The sequence below is a fragment of the Gopherus flavomarginatus genome, chromosome 18 (assembly GCF_025201925.1).
Source record: "Gopherus flavomarginatus isolate rGopFla2 chromosome 18, rGopFla2.mat.asm, whole genome shotgun sequence".
In the NCBI taxonomy this organism is placed as follows: domain Eukaryota; kingdom Metazoa; phylum Chordata; order Testudines; family Testudinidae; genus Gopherus; species Gopherus flavomarginatus.
Window position 1 is genome coordinate 23717463 of NC_066634.1, and position 21477 is coordinate 23738939.

At 42.7% G+C, this 21477-nt stretch overlaps 1 protein-coding gene across 1 annotated transcript in view; it reads left to right on the forward strand.

Annotated features, from left to right (window-relative positions):
- BICRA (BRD4 interacting chromatin remodeling complex associated protein) overlaps positions 1-21477 on the forward strand; it is a 122430-nt gene that overhangs the window by 66151 nt on the left and 34802 nt on the right. Inside the window, exons 2-3 of the mRNA XM_050928705.1 lie at positions 5303-5405; positions 21204-21249. Of these exons, the coding sequence (XP_050784662.1) occupies positions 21209-21249 (41 nt within the window). The 5' untranslated portion in view covers positions 5303-5405; positions 21204-21208. The remainder of the gene's footprint in view (positions 1-5302; positions 5406-21203; positions 21250-21477) is intronic.

Sequence of the window (21477 nt, forward strand, 5' to 3'; positions counted from 1 at the left end):
GCTAAATTTCCCTGTGCTGATTTTATAGATGAGAGTCCATGGCATCAGATAAAGTCTCGTGGTCCCATGTTTCAAACACCAAGAAGGCTAATTTTGGAGCCTTTAGTGCCTCTGTGTGTGCTATTAACACTTCATTACAGTTCTTACAGCCTCCATCTACTCCCTGTGGTTCTCCATTAGACAGCCCCTCTGAATTCTGTCTTTAGTATATTCATGGCATGGTGAGAAGCAGGAATTTAGCGGAGTGTACCACCACACTTAACATGTATACTATACGGGGCATCCTCTGTTCCTGGGAGTCTGGTGTTTGACACACAATTGCAAAGTGAACAAGGGAGGGAGATGTTAGGATCAGTGGATGACACTCATTCTGGCAGAGAAACCAGAGAATTGTCAGCTTAGATTTCTTAGGACCTTAGATTGGTAATTATCCCAAATTTAGCTAAAACCACAATTCTGATAACCTCCCTCATTTTAAAAATGTCATAAACGTCTACCCTGTTTTGGAATGTTTAAAAAAAAAAAAGCCTTTAAAAATTTAATGTCTGTTTAACCTACGGTATTAATAGGTTCATAGATTGTAGGGCTGGAAGGGACCTCAAGAGGTCATTGAGTCCAGTCCCCTGCCCTAATGGCAGGACCAAATACTGTCTAGACCATCCCTAATAGACATTTATCTAACCTACTCTTAAATATCTCCAGAGATGGAGATTACACAACCTCCCTAGTCAGTTTATTCCAGTGTTTAAGCACCCTGACAGGAACTTTTTCCTAATCTCCAACCTAAACCTCCCTTGCTGCAGTTTAAGCCCATTGCTGCTTGTTCTATCCTTAGAGGCTAAGATGAACGAGTTTTCTCCCTCCTCCTTATGACACCCTTTTAGATACCTGAAAACTGCTATCATGTCCCGTCTCAGTCTTCGCTTTTCCAAACTCTGTATCTATCAGAGGTCCTGTCTTCCTTAGGGAAAGTAGCACTAGTGTAACTGCACTGGTATATTTGCACTGATGAAAATCTCTAGCATAGGGTATGGCTACACTTACAGTTGTACAGCGCTGGGAGTTACAGCTGTCTTCGTACAGCTGTGTAGGGAAAGCACTGCAGTGTGGCCACACTGACAGCTACCAGCGCTGCAGTGTGGCCACATTTGCAGCATTTGCAGCGCTGTTGGGAGTGGTGCATTGTGGGCAGCTATTCCAGCATTCAGGTGGCTGCAACGTGTTTTTCAAAATGGGGATGGGGTGGAGTGTGACAGGGAGCGTGGGGGAGACAGAGTGGATTTTTGGAGCTGACACTGTTCTCAGCTCCCTGCCCTGCAAGTTCTAAGGTCTGGAAGATACACAGCACCTACCTTCAATCATTTTAAAAGTTTTGACCCCTTCCCCCACTCCTCTCTTATTCACTAAATGCAAATTATGCACTCCTAAATAGCCTTCAGACCACATAAGCAGCGGCTCAACACGGACTCCTCTCTCTCCTCAAGCAAACAGCTGTGAACATTCCAAAGCAATTCCCCTGCCTTCGCTCGCTGGAGCAAAGAGCAGCTGTGTTTGTTTTTTAGATAAGGAGCTCCGGGAAGCTCGGGAGCTCGGAGTTCAGCCATTCTTCTGGTTTGTTGTGGACAGGAGTTCTGGGATACCTCCTAATACCCTGGAGGCCAATAACAGCGCTTTTGGTGGCCACACTTGACGAGCAGCGCTGCATCACCAGCACTGCAATCGTTACATCCCGAGCAGACCAGGTGTACAGCCAGCGCTGCAGCCAGGGAGTTGCAGCGCTGGATGTGCCTTGCAGGTATGAACAGTTACTAAGTTGCAGCGCTGTAAACCCACCACCAGCGCTGCAACTCTCCAGTGTAGCCAAGCCCATAGACACACTGCACCAGTGCAAAGCAGGACTGGCACCAGTGGAATTTACCTAATAAGTCTCATCAGTGCCTGGCACATTTTGCTCTAGTGCAGCATTTCTTCATGAGGGTCTTGCACTGGTTTAGTTACACTTGTATGAATTTCTTTGGATTGGCACTTCAGGACCGATCATCCATTGTAGGTAAGCACTGATGATAGTAGGGAGGCAGTAAGTGTGCTAGTGGGAACTCAAGAGAATCAGGTTCAGTTCCCAGCTCTGGAACAGATTTCCAATGTGAGCTTGGACAAGTCTCAGGATGTGTCTACACTGCCCCACAGTTTGAACTAAGAGGTGTGTGAATAGCACATACACAACATACAGGCTTTGAAGAGGACTATATCTGTCTAAACTCTGGACCTTTTGAGTTCATGCCCACAACATCCATATGGGGGAGTTACAGCACGGCACTTTGGTATACACTGTTATCCCTTGCCCTTCCCCTTCTAAACTGAAGGGCAGTGTAGATACACCCTTACATGCTCAGTGCCTCAGTTCCCCATCTAACCTGTCTTATGAAAGGAGACTCAAAGAGCTTGGCTTGTTTAGTCTAACCAAAAGAAGGCTGAGGGGAGATATGACTGCTCTCTATAAATATATCAGAGGAATAAATACCAGGGAGAGAGAGGAATTCTTTAAGCTCTGTACCAGTGTGGACACAAGAACAAATGGATATAAACTAGCCATCAGGAAGTTTAGACTTGAAATTAGACGAAGGTTTCTAACCATTGGAGGAGTGAAGTTCTGGAACAGCCTTCCAAGGGGAGTAGTGGGGGCAAAAGACATATCTGGCTTCAAGACTAAGTTTGATAAGTTTACGGAGGGGATAGCCTAATTTTGGCAATTAATTCGTCTTTGACTTTTAACGGTAAATATGCCCAGTGGCCTGTGATGGGATGTCAGATGGGGTGGGATCTGAGTTACTACAGAGAATACTTTCCTGGGTGTCTGGCTGGTGAGTTTTGTCCACATGCTCAGGGTTTAGCTGATCGCCATATTTGGGGTTGGGAAGGAATTTTCCTCCAGGGCAGACTGGCAGAGGCCCTGGGAGTTTTTCGCCTTCCTCTGCAGTGTAGGGCACGGGTCACTTGCTGGAGGATTCTCTGCACCTTGAAGTCTTCAAACCACAATTTGAAGACCTAGGTTAGGGGTTTGATACAGGCATGGGTGGGTGACATTCCGTGGCCTGTGTAGTGCAGGAGGTGAGACTAGACGATCATAATGGTCTCTTCTGACCTTAAAGTCTGTGATTCTATGATCTGTGTTTTACTTCTGTGTAGCTGTGGTATTCCCCTTACTTGTTTCTTATGAATATAGGCCTCTTCCCACTGCAGAGTTTTATCTGGTAATATGGATAATCAGACAGAAGCACTGTGGGAGCTGAATGATTCTCTACCTGCAATCAGGCATTAATTTTCTGGAAAGTAACTAAATACCTAAAATATAAGTGTGTGTAAATAAGCTCTTTAAATTTTGTTTTCACTGAGCAGAGAAGCCCATCTTTCAGATCTACCCAAGCTTGCAGACATTTTGTTTACTAGATTATATCTAGCAGTGTCACCCTAGTTCAGAGACAGCACAGTAATGCTATTGTGAGCTTACTGTTGTTTCCCTTGAAACTACCAAGCTGGCGCTGTGCAGTACTAAGGATATTACACAGCAACTGCTTAGGCTTGTTACAGCAATACATTTTGATACCTGTACCTTACTACTCAGTTGTTAGGTTTATATTAGCTCGGGCTGTCATATCTGGTAAGTTAAGCATGAGGGGACCTAGTGAGTACTTGGATGGGAGAGCTCAAAGAAACACCAAAAGTCCTGGAAGGAGTGTAATGTTTGTGATTCAGTAACGGAACCTCTTCCTTTTTTGTCAGCTCCCAATCAGTGCTGTAGCAGAGTGATAGGGGAACTCTGTTTTCTGAGTGATCTATAAAACTGAAGTGAATTATCTGTGAGGATTAGACATTCCCATGGCAGTTTTCATAGAAATAGGGATATCAATCCCATTACGTCCTTGAATTTCAATTTAGGTAATTACATACTACCTTTCTAAAAAGAAAAAATGACCTGTGTGAGTTGAAATGTGGAAGTTACTTTTGTGGCCCCTGCTGTGCTGTGGTGTTGGTTCAGCGTGGCTGTCATGTTCTGCTCTACACGTGGCTGCATTTCAGTGATGAGTGAGTGATGCAGTCTGTTAGAGGTTTGGGATCCTTCTAGGTTAAAGCCCTTGAATAAATACAGTTGTCATTATTACTGTAGCATGTTCATGGACCTGTAAACAAGGTAAACTTCAGAGGGCAAGGGTTGTTTTTAAATTATATTCTTGTTAATAGAAATTGGTCCAGCAGTCCTATGATCTTAAGGATACACCTTTCCCATCCTGAAAATACTTGTGTAAAGAGGATTCATAAGTGTTAAAGCCATACCATCTAAACATACAAAGCTCAGTCTCTTAGAAGTACTGATTTCCTCTCCTCTGTTTCTATGAAAATGAGATGTACGCAGTCTTATCCTCAGTATACAATATGTTAAGCAGCTGAATCTTTTTTTTTTCCTTTTTAGTTCTGTTTTTTTTTTTTATTAGCAGGATCACATTAGGGGGTTTCATATCACAGTGCCTTTAAACCCTGCCCAGATCACAGCTGCAATGCAGATCTGAGCACAGGAAAAAAAAAATCCCTTTCCAGGCCTAGTAACAAAAAAGGCTTTGCCTAGGAATGGCATGATGCCAGATTTGAGGTTTTCAGAACAAATTTCTCAGTTTCACCATTCTAAGCTGAAAACTTCAAAATGTGCTTTGCCTGGATCTACCTAATGGCTCTGTGCTAAAAGTTAATATAGGATGTGTTTAAATGTGTCTCTTTAAAAATTCAAGATTTCAAGTGTATGACCAGTAGGTAATTTGATACAACTTCCTGCTGTTGCAAACACCTGTTCATTTGAACTAGTGCTTGCAGCAATGAGAATCTTTTCATAAAATACCCAAGTGAAGACAAACTGAACTGGGCTTGATTAATAGGTTTTCCTCAAGAGAGCCTCAAGACTGATGTGCACTGCCCGAGGTAGAGAAGGCTTTTATTGAGCTTCACCATTCTAGAGGATGCTTGGCCTTGAGCAATGCTCTTAGTCCCTCAGCTCCCAAGAACCAAATTTAACCCCTCCCAAAGTTGGAAAAATTGCAATTGGAATACATCATAGTTAACTCTAAAAAGAAACCAGAGCAACCAAGGTGGGTATAAAGAATCCTGTTAGAAGGCTTTGTTTTATTGTTAAATAAAATCTGGTGAGGAGGTTTTGACTAATCAAATAAGCAAAAGTAAGTCAAAAGCATCATTAGCAGAGCAAAAAGAAATACTGAATGTTGAACTAAAGCTAACATTTTATCTCACAATATAGGATTTGTCAGATGCACTCATAGATGAGAGAAACTAAAGCAGGAAGAAAACCTACCTACTAAAATATATGCAATGGGAAATTGAAGACGGCGGATAAGTAAATGGTAGATTTGTTAAACAGTTACTTTGTTTTTTATCTTTGAGATCAAATTACTTGGTACAGTTTTGAGAGTTGTTAGCCATATGTAGTAGTATGTGATTAAGCAAATGCTAAACGGAAGAGCTGAACATTTTTTTTCTTCAGGCAAGTAAAATAATTGGTCCAGAAAACATTCATCACTTCCAAAGAGTTTCAGTAATAACACTTGTAATTCACAGATAACGTGTCAGATTTGTGAGTGACAGACATAACTCCATTAGTAAAAACAAGTCATGATAAGTTATAGACTAGTCAGTTGTTGGAGGAAAATTTGGGAACGATCTTGAGAAGGGAGTTATTGAGCACACCTTTAAAAAAATTAATTTGATCAGTGCCAATGTAGATTAGTGATTAAGAAGTCTTGCTTAGCTACTTCTTATTTATATTCCTGGAAGAATATTCCTGCTGCCATGTCACGCAAAAGAATTGGGATGAATATAATATTAGATTTCCATGTAACATTTGACTAAAGCTCTACATTGACGTTTGCTTCTTGTGCTAAAGTCTACAAATCTGTTACAATGGGTACTTCAGTCTCCTTGCAGGCTGGCACAGAATCAGACCTGTCAGTCACTGGTAGCTGGGGAATGCCCTGCCTCTTTAAGTTGTCTCTAGATTTTTCTTTACCTACAGAGGCCTGTGGCTCCCCTCCATACTGCAGAGTTTTGCTAAGGAAAATTCTAAACTTTAGTTCAAATTTTTCGACTAAAAATTCAGTTCAGTAATGTATCCATTCGATTCCCATTGCGACGCTTGATTTTTGAGCATGCGTTCTCGTTCTCTCTCTCTCTCTCTCGCGCACACATGCTCACTCACACTCTCTCTCTCTCTCTCTCTCTCTCTCTCTCTCTCTCTCTCTCTCTCTCTCTCTCTCTCTCTCTCTCTCTCTCTCTCTCTCTCTCATATCTTACTGGGGAGCTTGGCCAGCTCTATGGGCAGAGAGCAGTTTCCCTCACAGCCTACTCTGGGAAGGGTCGCCATGGCTTTTTGAGGCAGGAAATGAGCTATGCAGGGTTGGAAAGACCTAGCTGTGGGGCAAGCAGCTCCCTCTCCTCCATTTCCGTAAGGGGAGTGAAGCCAGAATAGCAGCATGTCTATATCCCACACCAGCAGCCATACCTCTGACTGTAGAACTCAGCCTCCTTTCTCTCTTTCTCTGCTTCTCCTTCCGCTTGAATCATGGGTGGAGGGCACTGGACATAGCACAAGTGCTGCCAACAAGGGTCCTTCAGGCACAGTCCCTTCCCCCTATTGCCGCTTCAATAACAGGCATCCCCCGACCCCAGGGATCCCAATTTGTATCCCAGGCTCAGACCTACAGGGGAAACATATGCCTGTCTGAATCCTGTGGAGCAGAAAGGGGTAGAACTTCTGGGGAACCCATCCTTGAGCCCTAGTCTGGCACCTTGCTGGAAGACCCAGAAGGGGCCCATGGAGGGGAGTAGAGATGAGTGAACACAGCCTCAGCTCTCTTGGCCCGCTTCACCTGGTTGGCCAAGTCTTCCCCCAGTAGCATGGGGATGGAATAATTGTCATAGACTGCAAAAGTGCACCTTCCTGACCAAAAAGACCCAGCCAAATGCAGTTAAGTGGACGGATAAGTGTCAAAAGGCCTTTACCCAACTTAAGGCAACACTCATGTCTGACCCTGTGCTCAGGGCCCCGAACTTTGACAAGCCATTCCTAGTAACCACCGATGCATCTGAGCGTGGTATAGGAGCAGTTCTCATGCAGGAAGCAACGAATCACAACTTCCATCCTGTCGTGTTTCTCAGCAAGAAACTGTCTGAGAGGAAAAGTCACTGGTCAGTCAGTGAAAAGAAATGCTATGCCATTGTGTACGCCCTGGAAAAACTACGCTCATATGTTTGGGGACGGCAGTTCCAGCTACAAACTGACCATGCTGCGCTAAAGTGGCTTCATACTGCCAAGGGGAACAACAATAAACTTCTTCGTTGGAGTTTAGCTCTCCAAGATTTTGATTTTGAAATTCAGCACACTTCAGGAGCTTCTAACAAAGTAGCTGATGCACTCTCTCGTAAAAGTTTCTCAAAATCCAGTAGTTAAAGTGTTCTAAAAATGTAAAAGTCTGTTAGTTATATACTTAGTGGTATATGTAAAGGTGCATGTGTTGTATTAATCTGTTTATTTTAAAGTTCTAGGAGGAAATTGCCACCAGTGAGGTTCCCCACTGTCTGCAATTTGGGGGGCGTGTCATAAACAGATAGCTAAGGGTTAATGTTCTTTTACCTGTAAAGGGTTAACAAAAAGTGACCTGAAACAACTGACCAGAGGACCAATCAGGAAACAAGACTTTTTCAAATCTGGGTGGAGGGAAGTTTTGGGTGTGAGTTCTTTGTTCTTTGTCTTGGTTCGGTGACCCTCTCGGCTCTGAGAGTGATCTTTCTATCTCCAGGCTTTCTAATCTTCTGCTTCCAAGTTGTAAGTACAAGGATAGTAAGACAATAGGTTTATATTGTTTTTTTGTATCTACATGTGTGTAGTTGCTGGAATGTGTTAAATTGTATTCTTTTTGGATAAGGCTCTTTATTCATTTTTTCTCTTAAGCAATTGACCCTGTATATTGTCACCTTGATACAGAGACCATTTTATGTCTTTTTCTTTCTTTTTATATAAAGCTTTCTTTTTAAGACCTGTTTAAGTGTTTTTCACTGGTTAAGGCTAAAAAACGAAGGGAGAGGGAAAATCTCTTTGTGTTAGATTTACTAAGCCTGACTTTGCATACCCTCTGGGAGAGGGGGGGAGAGAGATTTGAACTCTCGGTACTTGTGTTTCAAGGACTTGAAGCAGGGAATCTCCTAGAGTACCCAGGGCGGGGAAATCCGGGAGGAGGTAAAGAGGGTGGAATCCCTTTGTTTAGATTCACGGAGCTTGAATCTGTATATCTCTCCAGGAGCCCAGGGAGGGAACACCTGGAGGGGAAGAGGGGGAAGGGAAGTGGGTTATTTCCCTTGGTGGTGAGACTCAGGGCATCTGAGTCTTGGGGTCCCCCAGGGAAGGTTTTGGGGAGATCAGAGTGAGCCAGACACTGGAATTCTGGCTGGTTGCAGCGATATCAGATCCAAGCTGGTAATTAAGTTTGGAGGTTTCATGCTAGCTTCTCATGTTCTGAACTCTAAGGTTCAGATCTGAGTAGGACAGTTATGACAGAGCCCTAGTCTGACACCTTGCTGGAAGACCCAGAAGGGGCCCATGGAGGGGAGTAGAGATGAGTGAGCACAGCCTCAAAGAGGACAAGGATATTGCTAGTCACTTGAAATATTTTCACTTATTTTTGAGCACAATTTTACTCACTTCTCTGAAGCAGGATGATGGAGACAAAATCTCAAGGGGAAATAAATGAATAATAAAATGAACATTGTTTCTCCTCACATACACAGAGTACAGCGTGGCAGGTTAATGCTGGAAAGACCGGGCCTTAGATATGGGCTCATTCCTCTATAATTACATTTCCCTTCCTGCCCCCCAATACCACCTCCTAGGGGATTTGTTGTCCTTACTGAAGGAAAACTAGCAGCTCATAAGAGTTAGGTCATGTCTACACATACAGCGCTGCAGTGGCGCAGCTGTACCGATGCAGCACATCTGGTGAAGATGCTCCCACTGGCATAATAAAACCACTTCCTTGAACAGTAGAAGTTATGTCAGCAGGGAAAGCTTTCCCACCGATATAGTGCTGTGCACGGGAGCGCTTATGTCGGTGTAACTTATGTTGCTCAAGGGGGTGGTTTATTCACACCACTAAGTGATATAAGTTATGTTGACATAGTCTGTAATGTAGATATAGCCTTAGATAATTAAATAGTAAAGTATGTTTTAAAACAAACAAAAAGAAACCAAGACACACAGGGTTGACTCTCTCACGCAAAAGTATACTGAATATTGTGAAACTATACTTAGACTTTAAGGTCAGAAGGGACCATTATGATCATCACTTAGAAGGTCTGCAGCTGCTCCAGACACTCTATAGCTATATGTCTCTCCTCATTCTTCCTGGGCAGGTGTGATAGTGCTTTCCTGCCGCACCTAAAAGATGGGGAAAGTATTGTATTATAGTCCACAGCTGCTGCTGTGGGTCGCCAAGCCCTAATTGTTAGGCTGTCATTTTTGCTCCCAGTTTCTGTTGCAGGTCGCCATTCCTCACCTTTGCCTCCTCCTTCAGCAGATGGCTGTGGAGTGAAAAGAGGGACAGTAGTCCAGAGGTGAAAGAACTGGAAGGCAGTAAAGGACTTCTTGGCATGCCATTTATTTCCTTGTGCCCCAGTTTCCCACTTTGGCCCCTGTTATATAAGGTTTCTCAGTGTGTACCCATCAAAATGTAACCCGGTATCACTACAGAAAATTAATGTGGCTATTTTTCCTAGTGGTCAAGAACTCAGTGTTTCTAACTAGCGGAGATTTTACCTGTAAGAGTGGCCTGTTCACTGTACAAGCCCTTCACAGGTAGCCAAGCCCAGGCAGAGAATCTCAGCACACTCTTTTGGATATAAAATGTCTCCAGGGGCATCAGACCAAAACAAATAAACAAACAAATATGAACTATCATCTGAAACCCTGGATGCCCCTGCATGCTTTCACAAGGAGTGCTAATGTAGGTGGACAATATTGCAAGTATGGTTCTTCTCATCCTAAAAATCAGATGGTCTCAGGGTTTCTCCCTGGAAGGAAAGAGAGAGAGAGGGATTCGGATCCATTTATCCCATGGCTGTCTTGGCAATACAATGGGAAACTTTATGAAAAGCTGAGGCTGTTCAGAGTGGTAAGAAAAGTTGATTTACAATCCTGACTCCTGCCAGGAACGATAGGAAGGAACACAGGTCATATGGCAAGTTGAAGGAGTCTGAATCGCAACATGAGAACATGCCTCTGTGCAAGTGGTAGCTGGAACAGACGCAGGGTCATTAGCTGTCCTCCAGTGCCTCAGGGCTCTCTAAAGGTCTCCCAACGAGCTCTGTCTGTGGTTGACCCCTGATTGGTGCCAGGCTCTTTCAATTTGGGAGCAAAAGTGCTTTCATCAGTTAAGGTCACTGGACGTTTTCCAAAGCAGTGCAAGAATTTCAGGAAAGGCTTTGTCCCATTCCCAGTCTCAGCAGCCCATAGAAAGGCTGTGACACAAATGAAATAATCCACTATATACTTTGACTGGAGCATGACAGCCTGCACTCCATCCTAGTTCTAATCTCTGAGAACTGGGAATAAGCAGAGCAAGGCCTTGTCAGTAACATCCAAAGAGAGCCTCCTTTAGGAATTGTCTTCAAAACAATCCCGTTTCACCATCCTCAGACAATTCTTATGTTTTGTGGAGAGCTTCAGTGGTCCAGAGGTCATATGAAACCTTGCCACTAATTCTGAGTATCTCCTCCTCATCTCTTTATTTTAGTCATGGGCAGAAAACTAGCTCCAGTTATATATTCTACACTCCCACAACTAGTGAATGCAGAGAATCGGGTATTTTGAAGGGATCCTTCTGATTCAGTTCAGGGAATGGGAACCAGAAAGAGAGAGCCCTCTTCCCACCAGTTGGAACACAGTGGTTTATTAATCTCTGAGAACACTGTCCTCCATCGATAACAGACCAGATGACTTCTTGGGGGCAATAGTCAACATGTCTGATAGTTTTCATAATAACTGGGAAGAACACAATCAGTTCTACCCGAGAGAGAAATTCATCTGTCCTGGATGGAGCAAAATTTCCTGTCTGTGTACATTGCCCACAGCAAGAAGAACTCCAAGGCTTACCTGGCAGAGGTTGGATTAGCAGAGTGGCTCTGACACCCAGAAGTATGTTGCTCATCATAAGTCAATTTAGTGAGCTGGTGATCGAATTCTTTGCATCTGGAAACAATAAATTAAGTGCCCTACAGCCTGTATGAGTGTCAGGATAAGGGGGTGAATGACCTCTTGCAAAGCTGGGCAAAGCCTCCACTATGTGTCTTCCCACCTTTTCCAGTGCTCCCCAAGATAATACAAAAGATAGAAATGAGAGAGCAGCAGTGATACCATGTATGCCTTTCTGGCTGAAAGGGCTGTGGCTCTTGGGTCTGTTGAACCTAGCACTGGGTCTTTAGATGTCACTGTCTCTCAAAGGAGGTTTGGAATTTCAAAACCAATCCTCCGTCTGGGACCAGACAGATTGGAAAATAAATGCGTGGATGAAGTGATTATTGCTATCATGGACTCCAAAAGAGAAGTCAACAGACAGAATCTACTCTACTGGCTGGTGCAAAGTTCACAGTTTAATTACCATGTTATACCCATGAAACATAGCTTTGAGTTTCTCCTGGAAGGTTTTATTGTGGATGAATGAGTGGCCTAGCAAAAAGATAGTATCTATAGCATAATGTTCTCAGCATATTCAAGAAAAATAAGTTTGTTCAAATCCCAACATTAACTACTTCCTTAGGTCATCAATCTTATTCCAACTCTGCAAAGTCATAGAGCATGACCTTGGAAACTCATTCTGCTCCTTACAGCCTTGCCTGGAATGAACCTTTTCAGGAGATGTCATTATACTTTCTATCCATTAGAGCAGGCTTTCCATTGGCGGCTTTCTCTCATTGTACTTTTAATTCAGACAGGTGGGCCTCGTAATGGTCATAGAATTAATTCCCTAGGTAAATGTCAAGAAATATTCTTCCTTTGGTTAAGCGTGTAAGTCAAGTCCTTAAGAGCATGGAAAGTCTTAGGTCAGACTAGACATGTCTCCTGTTTTGAAATCTCCTAGATGGTCATATGACCATCAGCACATACTTTCACCGAGTTCTGCATATTAGTCATCCTATCTTAGCCAGTGCCATTTCCTTTCTTTTGGGAGAAGTCTTCTCCACACCTCAGTGCCCAGGATATGTTGGAGGAGATTTTATATATATATATAATACACACGCACAGACACACACACACACACATTCTCTCTCTCTCTCTCTCTCTCTCTCACGCACATTTTGGATGTCCACTTTTAAAGGATGATCCTGCTTCCCCCCCTGAAGGCACATTGCTATGAAAATCCCATTGTAATGGATCTATGGTCCTTAGTATGAAGAAGATTAGGACAGTTTATCTGTGCATACTTTAAAATTTCCTTTCTTTGAGTAAGAAGTCCCACAGACCTGATCCACACCAGAGACAAACGATAACTCATAATAGAGATGGAAATGGACATTCAAGGATTTGGATTTGTTGTCATTAGATGAAAATTACCATGCTCTGGAGTAGAGGAAATTATTACACTTTTTTTCCTCAAGTGTATTTAACACAATCTGTAATGTAAGAAAGTAGATTTGAATTATCTTGGCTGTGAAAGCTATCTCATCTGGATGTGGGGCATTTGCCTGCTGCTAGGGGCTGACAGGTCTGGTTTTGTCCCCAATCTGCAAGGAGGTTGAAGTACCCATTGTAACAGATCTGTGGACCTTATTACTTGAAGAAAGGAAATTTTCAGGTAAGCAAGGACACATTTTCCTTTTACTGGCTACTGTAAAGATCTGTGGGATAGGGTTTAAAATAAGCATGTTGAATAAATTACAGCAAGAGTCTGTAAATAAGGCTGTAAGAACAAGTAAGTCAACCCTTTTTACATTTCACTGCAAACTTGAACTGAACCTTCTTTGATGCAGGACAAAAAGTTTGGATAATTTTTATGCTGCCCCCCCCCCCATTTTGTTTGATTTTCATGATGTCCCTGCGCTTCTAGGTTCAGACAAATAGCAAGAGTTTCAGAATACCGTGAGAGGAGCAGTTCTTTCAGCATTTCCAGCCCGAAAATAAGCATGAATTATTGGAAATCACTGAAAAGCCAGTTTCCACAAGAGCTGTAAAACCAAGAGGCTTTGGATAAACCTTAGAATGTCTAGGTGCTTATCAGCGCTTCCATATGCTTTATGGATCTCCCCACCAGTGTGCTATAAATAGTCAATTTTTAAATTAAGAAGGTAGTACTTGTGGGTACTGTACAGTTTGTTGGCCACTTTTCCTGTTTAGCTAAATGATTGTCCTTGTTAGCTGTGGGGAAAAAGGAGCACAGTTTTTTGTATTGGATCCTATTGTTTTATTTAACTCTTCAGACATGCAGTTCGTTACCTTAGAAATTAAGAGGAAGGTTAGTTTGTATTGCTGACTCTTGGTCCCTGTGAATCTGAATCTTCGTTGATTGTCTTTGTTGATTGTCTCCTTCAACCAAGTCTTCGTTTTATGTAGGGAATATCTTTGTGTATGAATCTTAAAAAATAATTTAAAAATGCTGTTAATATTATGCTTAGTACTTTCATATTTCATGGGAATTGTTCTACAGTCCTAGAAATTGAACTGAGAGCAACATGCAATATAAAGACCAAATTCTCTTGCATTTCCTATTAGTTTACCCCTTCCCTCTGCAGCTCTACTTTTTATTTTTAGCATTACAAGGTGACATTTATGGCCAGGAAATGCCAAACCTTTTTGGTATATGCCCATCACAAATTCAAGTGTGTCAACAAAAGAGGGTGGGAATATTTTTCTATCCATAGTGTTCCCCTTAACATCCCAAATTACCAAGGGTTGTAGTAAATTCTCCATCATTCAAAGTCTTTATATCAAGATTGAATGTCTTTCTTAGAAGTGATGGTGTGCTTCAACAAGTTGATTGGCTAGATGGAAGAATCATTGCGTAAAACCTGCAGACTGCATCATGAAGTGAGGTAGGGAGTACAGATCCTAATGGTATCTTCTGGCCTTATAATCTACGATTCTTAGCAATGTGATGGCCATTAGCAACAACAATGCAAAGCTAATAAAAGTTATAATGCTGCTCCTCTCTGCATTCAGAAAGATAAATGCCCCTAGGACCTTTGAAATGTTGTAGAGACAAGATCTGTAAATGTCCTACAGAAATCTCTACTCAATTATAAATAAGACAGTCTCTGTAATCAGTTATGTTTACGCTCTAAAGCTCCATGTATTGCCTAAACTAGCACACAGTCTTGCTGTTGTCACATTCATCCTCTAGTCCCTTAACTCCACTTGGAGGAGTTCACCTACATGTATTGCTTTTATCCTTACGGAGACCTAAAAGGACTTTTTTCTTTTTAAGTTTGATTTTTGTTTCTCTGTGTTTTTGACCTTAGAAATATCAGAAATGTAAAGTCTAGTTTTCTAGTGTTTTTGTAGGAGGATTTCCTGAGAATAGAGGGCGTCTTGGGGACGTTTGTGAGCTCAGTCGCTTTAACTTAAGGCGTTGTTGACAGTCTGTCTCTTTATTTCTCAAAAATATTGAATCAGTCAATGAAGTAAATACATGTTAACAAAAATAAACAAAGTGGTTTAAATAGCATAGTTTCCCTTCTCAGCTGCTCAGCTTTTACATTCTCTTAACCTCTTTGGGTGTCATAATTTCATTAAATCTCTAGTCACTGTAGATCGTACCAGGACCTAGATTTTTCATGTAAAATGCAAACCATGAAACAAAACTTGTCAAGCTTTCTTTCTGCATTATCAAGAAGCAAACAAAGTTGGTTTTTTGTTTGTTTTTTTTTTGTTTTTAATTCCTCTGCAAATCACCTTTAACTGAGGTTGTAAACTCTCCTCCAAGCTGATGGGTAGGCCCCAATACAGCAACGAAAATTGTGCATGCATCCATACTTGCAGAGCCCCGTTGACTTTCATGGGGTTCCATGCAAGCACAAGAGAGTGCTTCTGAGATTCTCATTGTGGGTTGGGGTCCTCATGTTAATCTGTAAAGTACTATGCATGAACATAAGAAAGGCCATACAGGGTAAGACCAATGGTCCAGCTAACCCAATATCCTATCTTCAGACAGTGGCCAATGCCAGATGCTTCAAAGAGAGTGAACAGAATAGGGCAGTTATCGAGTTATCCATCTCCTGTCATCCAGTCCCAGCATCTGGCAGTAGAGGCTTAGGGACACCCAGAGCATTGGATTGCATCCCTGACCATCTTGGCTAATAGCCGTTGATGGACCTATCGTCCATGAACTTATCTAATTCTTTTTTGAATCCTGTTATAGTTTTGGCCTTCACAACATCCCCAGGCAATGAATTCCACAGACTGACTGCATTGGGTGAAGAAATACTTCCTCCTCTTTGTATTAAACCTGCTGCCTGTTCATTTCATTGAGTGACCCCTGGTTCTTGTGTTATGTGAAGGGGAAAATAACACTTTTTCTCCACACCAGTCATGATTTTATAGACCTCTATCATATATCCCCTTAGTCATCTCTTTTCCAAGCTGAACAATCCCAGTCTTTTTAATGGCTTCTCATATGGAAGCTGTTCCATACCCTTATGGTTTTTTGCCCTTTTCTATACCTTTTTCCATTTCTAATAAATCTTTTTTGAGATGGGGTGACCAGAGCTGCATGCAGCATTCAAGGTGTGGACGTACCATGGATTTATATAGTGGTATTATGATATTTACTACCCTATTATCTATCCCTTTCCTAGTGGTTCCTTTGTTTGTTTGCTTTTTGACTGCTGCTGCACACTGTGGATAGTTCCCTGATAACATCTGCTCAAACTTTAACTAGTACCACAAATAACTTATAGGGGTGAGTGTGGGGAAGAAGCACTTACGCCAAAACAAAACCACTTTGCCTTTATTTTCCTGTATCTCTTTGGCTATTCATTCCAGTGGTTAAGCTTGAATAAGAGTGTTTTGTTCCCTCAATCATCTCTTTTTCACTCCAACTTCTCCTGCTGTCACCGAGTCCCCGGGTGATGCTCTGGAACTGCTCCTCACAAAGCCAGTCAGGACTTTGGGGAGCCTCCTATCCCTTGGAACAGACTGTCTGCAGGGCAAGAAGCTTACACGGCTTCACCTCCCTGGGTCTGACCTTGGCATATTCAGCATATGCCCCTCCGTGCGCTTCCCCAGCGAGTCTGCCCAGGTGGGATCCTGGGGAAGCCAGAGGATCCTGCCCCCCTACTTCGCAATCAGACATGACTCTTAGCCAGCCAGTAAAACAGAGGTTTATTAGATGACAGGAACACGGTCTAAAACAGAGCTTGTAGGTTCAGAGAATGGGACCCCTCAGTCAGGTTCAATTTGGGGCTCAGAGAGCCAGACAACCCCATCTGCACTCACTTTCTGTCCCCAGCCAGTTCCAAACTGAAACCCGCTCCAGTCCCTCCTTCTCTGCTGAGTTCCTTTCCTGGGCCAGGAGGTCACCTGATCTCTTTATTCTCCCACACCTTTAGCATCCCCTTGCAGAGGGGAAGGGCCTGGGCCATCTACACTTGAGTTGGGAGGTATGTTTCCCAGTTCACGTGGATGTACCTGTACTAGCTTTGCTCAGGCTAGCACGGTTACATTGGTGCAAACTGGGAATCGCACCTTCCAGCTCACATATAGGCATATAGTCAGAAAAGGGGTTAAAGGTCAGTTAGCTCATATTGTAGGTTTAATCTACCCAATCTTAGTGGTAATTATGGTGTCTCTGATTCCCCCAAATTATGAACATATTCTTAGTGGAAAGCAGTGGCTGTTTTACTTAAGCCTGTGTTTTCCAGTGAATTTACATTTAAAACAGACAAAGCTTTAGTGAAATCCTTTTTTGGTATACTTAAGATTATTTACGGGTGCAAGGGTAAGAAATGAAACAATATTTTCATTCATAAAACCCTTAAATGCTCATAAAACTGCTTTGCACTAGAATGACAGAGCAGAATTAAATTGTTAGACTTTTTAATTGGATAATAATCTGTGGTTGTGGTTATATACATTTTTTAAAGATTCTCCTCTCTCTCCCCTCCTTCTTTCCATCCCTCCTGGTATAAGGTATAATCATGATGGTTTTATTTGTACACCAAATCAGTCAGTGTTTTGCAGACATCTTGCAGTATAACACAATACAATTTTGGTTTGTATACTGTCTTTCCCACAAGCAGGATCATCAAAATGCTTTAGAGAACTAAAAATACAATTAGAATTAAATAATGGCATGGGGGGGAGGAGGTGGAAGAGGAAACTGATGTAACAGCAGTAAAGAGTTATGCTTTCTGGTGAAATTTTAAATGAGACAGTGAATTTAATAGGTAAAGAGCTATAGGAAGGTTGCCAAGAAGGAGAAGGCTCTTGCTCCCAGAATGGCAGAGATTTGGTGAAGAAACAGAGGAGTCCAGTGCTAGTTGGTTGGACAAGCGTTGAGAGAAGCATGGTTTGTCTGATAATTTGCTCCAGACAAACAAAATGTTTTTTAAATCAAAGGCAATTTTGAACGGTGTCTTGAAATGAGCAGGAGAAAATGCCTTTGCATGTTCTGTGTTTGAGAAGGCAGCGGTGTTAATCTATACATTCTGGAGAACTGCAACTTTGCAATTTCTTTTTCCATACTGTGACGGGCTGGATCACAGAAACCCCCCGGGAGCTGCCAACTGATGTGCCAAGACTACCTCTGCTCCTGTTTTCCCTGCCATCTCAGGACTCCAGCACCCTGTCTTGCTGAGCCAGACACTCCTGTCTGCTCCAACAAAGAACCAGGGTCTGAATTACTTGCCCCAAAACTGCAGGTTTACCTGAAAGCAGCTAACAAAAGTGTGCTTGTCTTTAACATCCAGATGCCCAACTCCCAATGGGGTCTAAGCCCAAATAAATTCGTTTTACCCTGTATAAAGCTTTTATTTTATTTGTTTGCTCTCCCAGGTATTAATACATACTCTGAGTTAATTAAGTAAAAAGTAATTTTATTAAATACAGAAAGTGGGATTTAAGTGGTTCTAAGTAGTAACAGACAGAACAAAGTCAGTCACCAAGCAAAATAAAATAAAATGCGCAAATCTATGTCTAATCAAACTGAATATAGATAATCTCACCCTTAGAGATGCTTCAGTAAGTTTTTTTTCCTCAGACTGGACACCTTCCAGGCCTGGGCACAATTCTTTCCCCTGGTACAGCTCTTGTTACAGCTCAGGTGGTAGCTAGGGGATTCTTCATGATGGCTTCTCCCTCCTCTTTGTTCTCTTCCACCCCTTTATATATCTTTTGCATAAGGCGGGAATCCTTTGTCCCTCTCTGGGTTCCCACCCCCTCTTTCTCAATGGAAAGACACCAGGTTAAAGGTGAATTCCAGTTCAGGTGACATGATCACATGTCACTGAAAGACTTCATTGCCTATTTGCCAGCACACATGTATACAGGAAGACTTAGAGGTAAAACACACCCATCTGCAGACAGTTGTCCTGGTTAATGGGAGTCATCAAGATTCATGATCATGTCCCTCGATCTGCTGGCAATGTTCCTACTTATACAGCCCAAAATACCATTAGCCTTCTTGGCAACAAGGGCACACTGTTGACTCATATCCAGGCCGGGGATTCTCTCCCCCCGCCCCTCCCCCTCCCGGAATCTACCTCCCCCAGATGTCTCAGCAGGGTCTTATTGGGAGAGCAGGGAGCATTCTCATAAGCATAAGGCTAAATCTTACTTCAAATCCACTTTAAAAAAGTTGGATCCAGCCCTGCCTAAATCGAGCAGTAGCTCAGCCCAAGATAACTTAATACGTCCTAAGTTAGAGGCATGATAAGAGAGCCCCCAAGTCTAGGGCTCCATTGGCACTGGGTCAGGATGTGGTGGTATCAGTGCCTCTGGTACTTCCCAAGCACAAATCCTGGGATCCTCCACCCCAATGAAGACTGATCACCAAGAGTATCAGTCACCAGTGATTCAGTCTTTGCCTTCAATGGCTGTGGCATAGACGGTCCTTACTGCGGTTTTCTCTTATATGGCATCTTATTGCCGAGGGAGCCACAATGTAGACTTTATTTAATGCCCTTCATGTTTTTTTTTTTAAAAGGCAAACCCTCGAATTAAAGTGTTTTCACAGCAGGAAACTGACTTCTGGCAATGTGATTTTATATGGAACTAATGTGTGCTGAGGACTATTCATTAACATTAATAGAAGTGGCATGTACATCTGAAGGGGTCAATAATATAGTCTTCAGTGTTGTGTACTGTATTGTAGCTGAGTGTCACCACTGGAGAGTTAATGGTTTTCTAGCAGTTGTCTAGCTGCAGCTGACAAACCAGCTTTAAGCCCCTTTAATACAAGACAGCTCATTTGTTTCTGTATGGAGAGCTGTGCACACCCCATCCTGTGCACCTGCCTCTCTTCTTCCCCCTTTCACCGACCCTGGGAATGTCCAGCTGCATCTTGCACCTAGTGTTTTTTGAGAGGTTGCCCCCTGGTGTCTAGAGCTAGTTAAAACGTGATAGCACATATTGGTTGTAAGTCACGTGAATCCCTTTTGAGAACTTGCAGATGATCAAACCATGACTGCAATGTCAGCTGGGATGATTTTTCTCCCTGCACCCTCAACCCAGTCAGGTCTGAGACAAAAGAGACTTGTGATTTAATATACAAAACAAATGACCAGAACATGGGGTGCAAAAACCAGGGGGAAGGGTGTTTTATCCCTGTGGTACAGAACTAATCTCTTAAACACAGCGAAGTAATTCTAGTTACTTCTGTAGCAAATGTCAGCAAGATGGGCCTGTATATTCAGTCTGAAGAGTTGAGTTCTAATTTGGTTAACGTCTTATCATGGGTTTTTCTTAATAGTGAATCAGTTGGATTTATTTGGCTCTATCTGTTCTGAAGAGGCCCAGATGAGGTATGGGGTTGTTACTGTGGGGGATAAATTAGCAAACGAACATTTGCATTCATGCTGCCAGCCAATAACAAAGGACTGATTTTCATAAGCGTTAATTTTAAGTAAGCGTGTGTGTGTGTGTGTGTGTGAGAGAGAGAGAGAGAGAGAGAGAGAGAGAATAAGTAAAGGCATGCTAGATGGACTGGAAATGGAGCTGGAGCCTTTCACTTGTAGGTCACCTTTTCAAATCCAGCCTATATCAGTAGTGACTGAAAGTTATTGATGGCTCTTCAGTATCCAGTGGACAAGTATTCACATAAAAAAACCTGCAACCATAAATTAGCACTAGCTGTTTGCTCCTCCCTAGTCTCAGTGGGGAAGCTAAAGATTGATTGGAGGCTGATACACACATTCCCCATAAGTATGTTAGAGGCTTGGGGTATGTTGATGAGGGCAGCATGTGGGCCTGCAATTTGACTTGTCACTGTCGCTTTTTGGAGAAATAGGGACTTCAAACTTCAGGGACTAGCAGTCTGGCTCTTTTAACCAGCACCAAATTACACAGCAACATAAATAATAAGAATGGAATGTGTTAACACGTGTATTTATGCTCTAAGGTGCTGAAGCCCAAAGAGCTTTGAGCACCTAAGGGTATGTTCACACTACCCGACAGATTGGCTGGTAGCTATCGATTTATCGTGTCTCATCTAGATGCAATAAATCAATACTCAAATGCTCTGCCGTCGACTCCGGAACTCCACCAGGGCAAGAGGCAGAAGCGGAGTCGACGGGGGAGCCACGGCCATCGATCCGGACCGTGAGGACGGGAGGTAAGTCGATCTAAGATACGTCAACTTCAGCTACACTGTTCTTGTAGCTGAAGTTGCGTATCTTAGATCGATTTTCCCCGCCCTAGTGTAGACCAGGACTAAGCAATGATTACTCATCTGCCATAGCAGGATAAAATGAGGTGTATATTATTGGGTCTGTATGTGGAAGAAAGACCTTTTGAATTTCAGAATGTTGTGTTGGGGTTTAAGGGGCGGGTGGGGGGTTGTTTTTTGTGGGGTGGGGATGGGAAGGCAGCAGTTAATAAGTACAGTTTGTGCTGCATAGCACAGCTGTATTTTTCTAATTTTAATGCAGTCTCTCACCCCTCTTCTCAGTTGACATGGATGATGAAGATGGCCGGTGCTTGTTAGATGTAATTTGGTAAGTAGTACCACCTCATGAAACAGACCCCATGCTAATTTATCATCTTCTGTACTATTCTAGGATATTGGGTGGGGGTGGGCGGAGGGTGCAAAAGACTTGAGATTCTATGTTTGGAGTTGAGAGCATTTCCATGGAATTCATTTTTGCACACATTCTTAATTCATTGCCTCCATGCTTTTTTCCATGCAGTTCTCTCTGCATGGTTCAACTTCCCTGAAGTCCTCG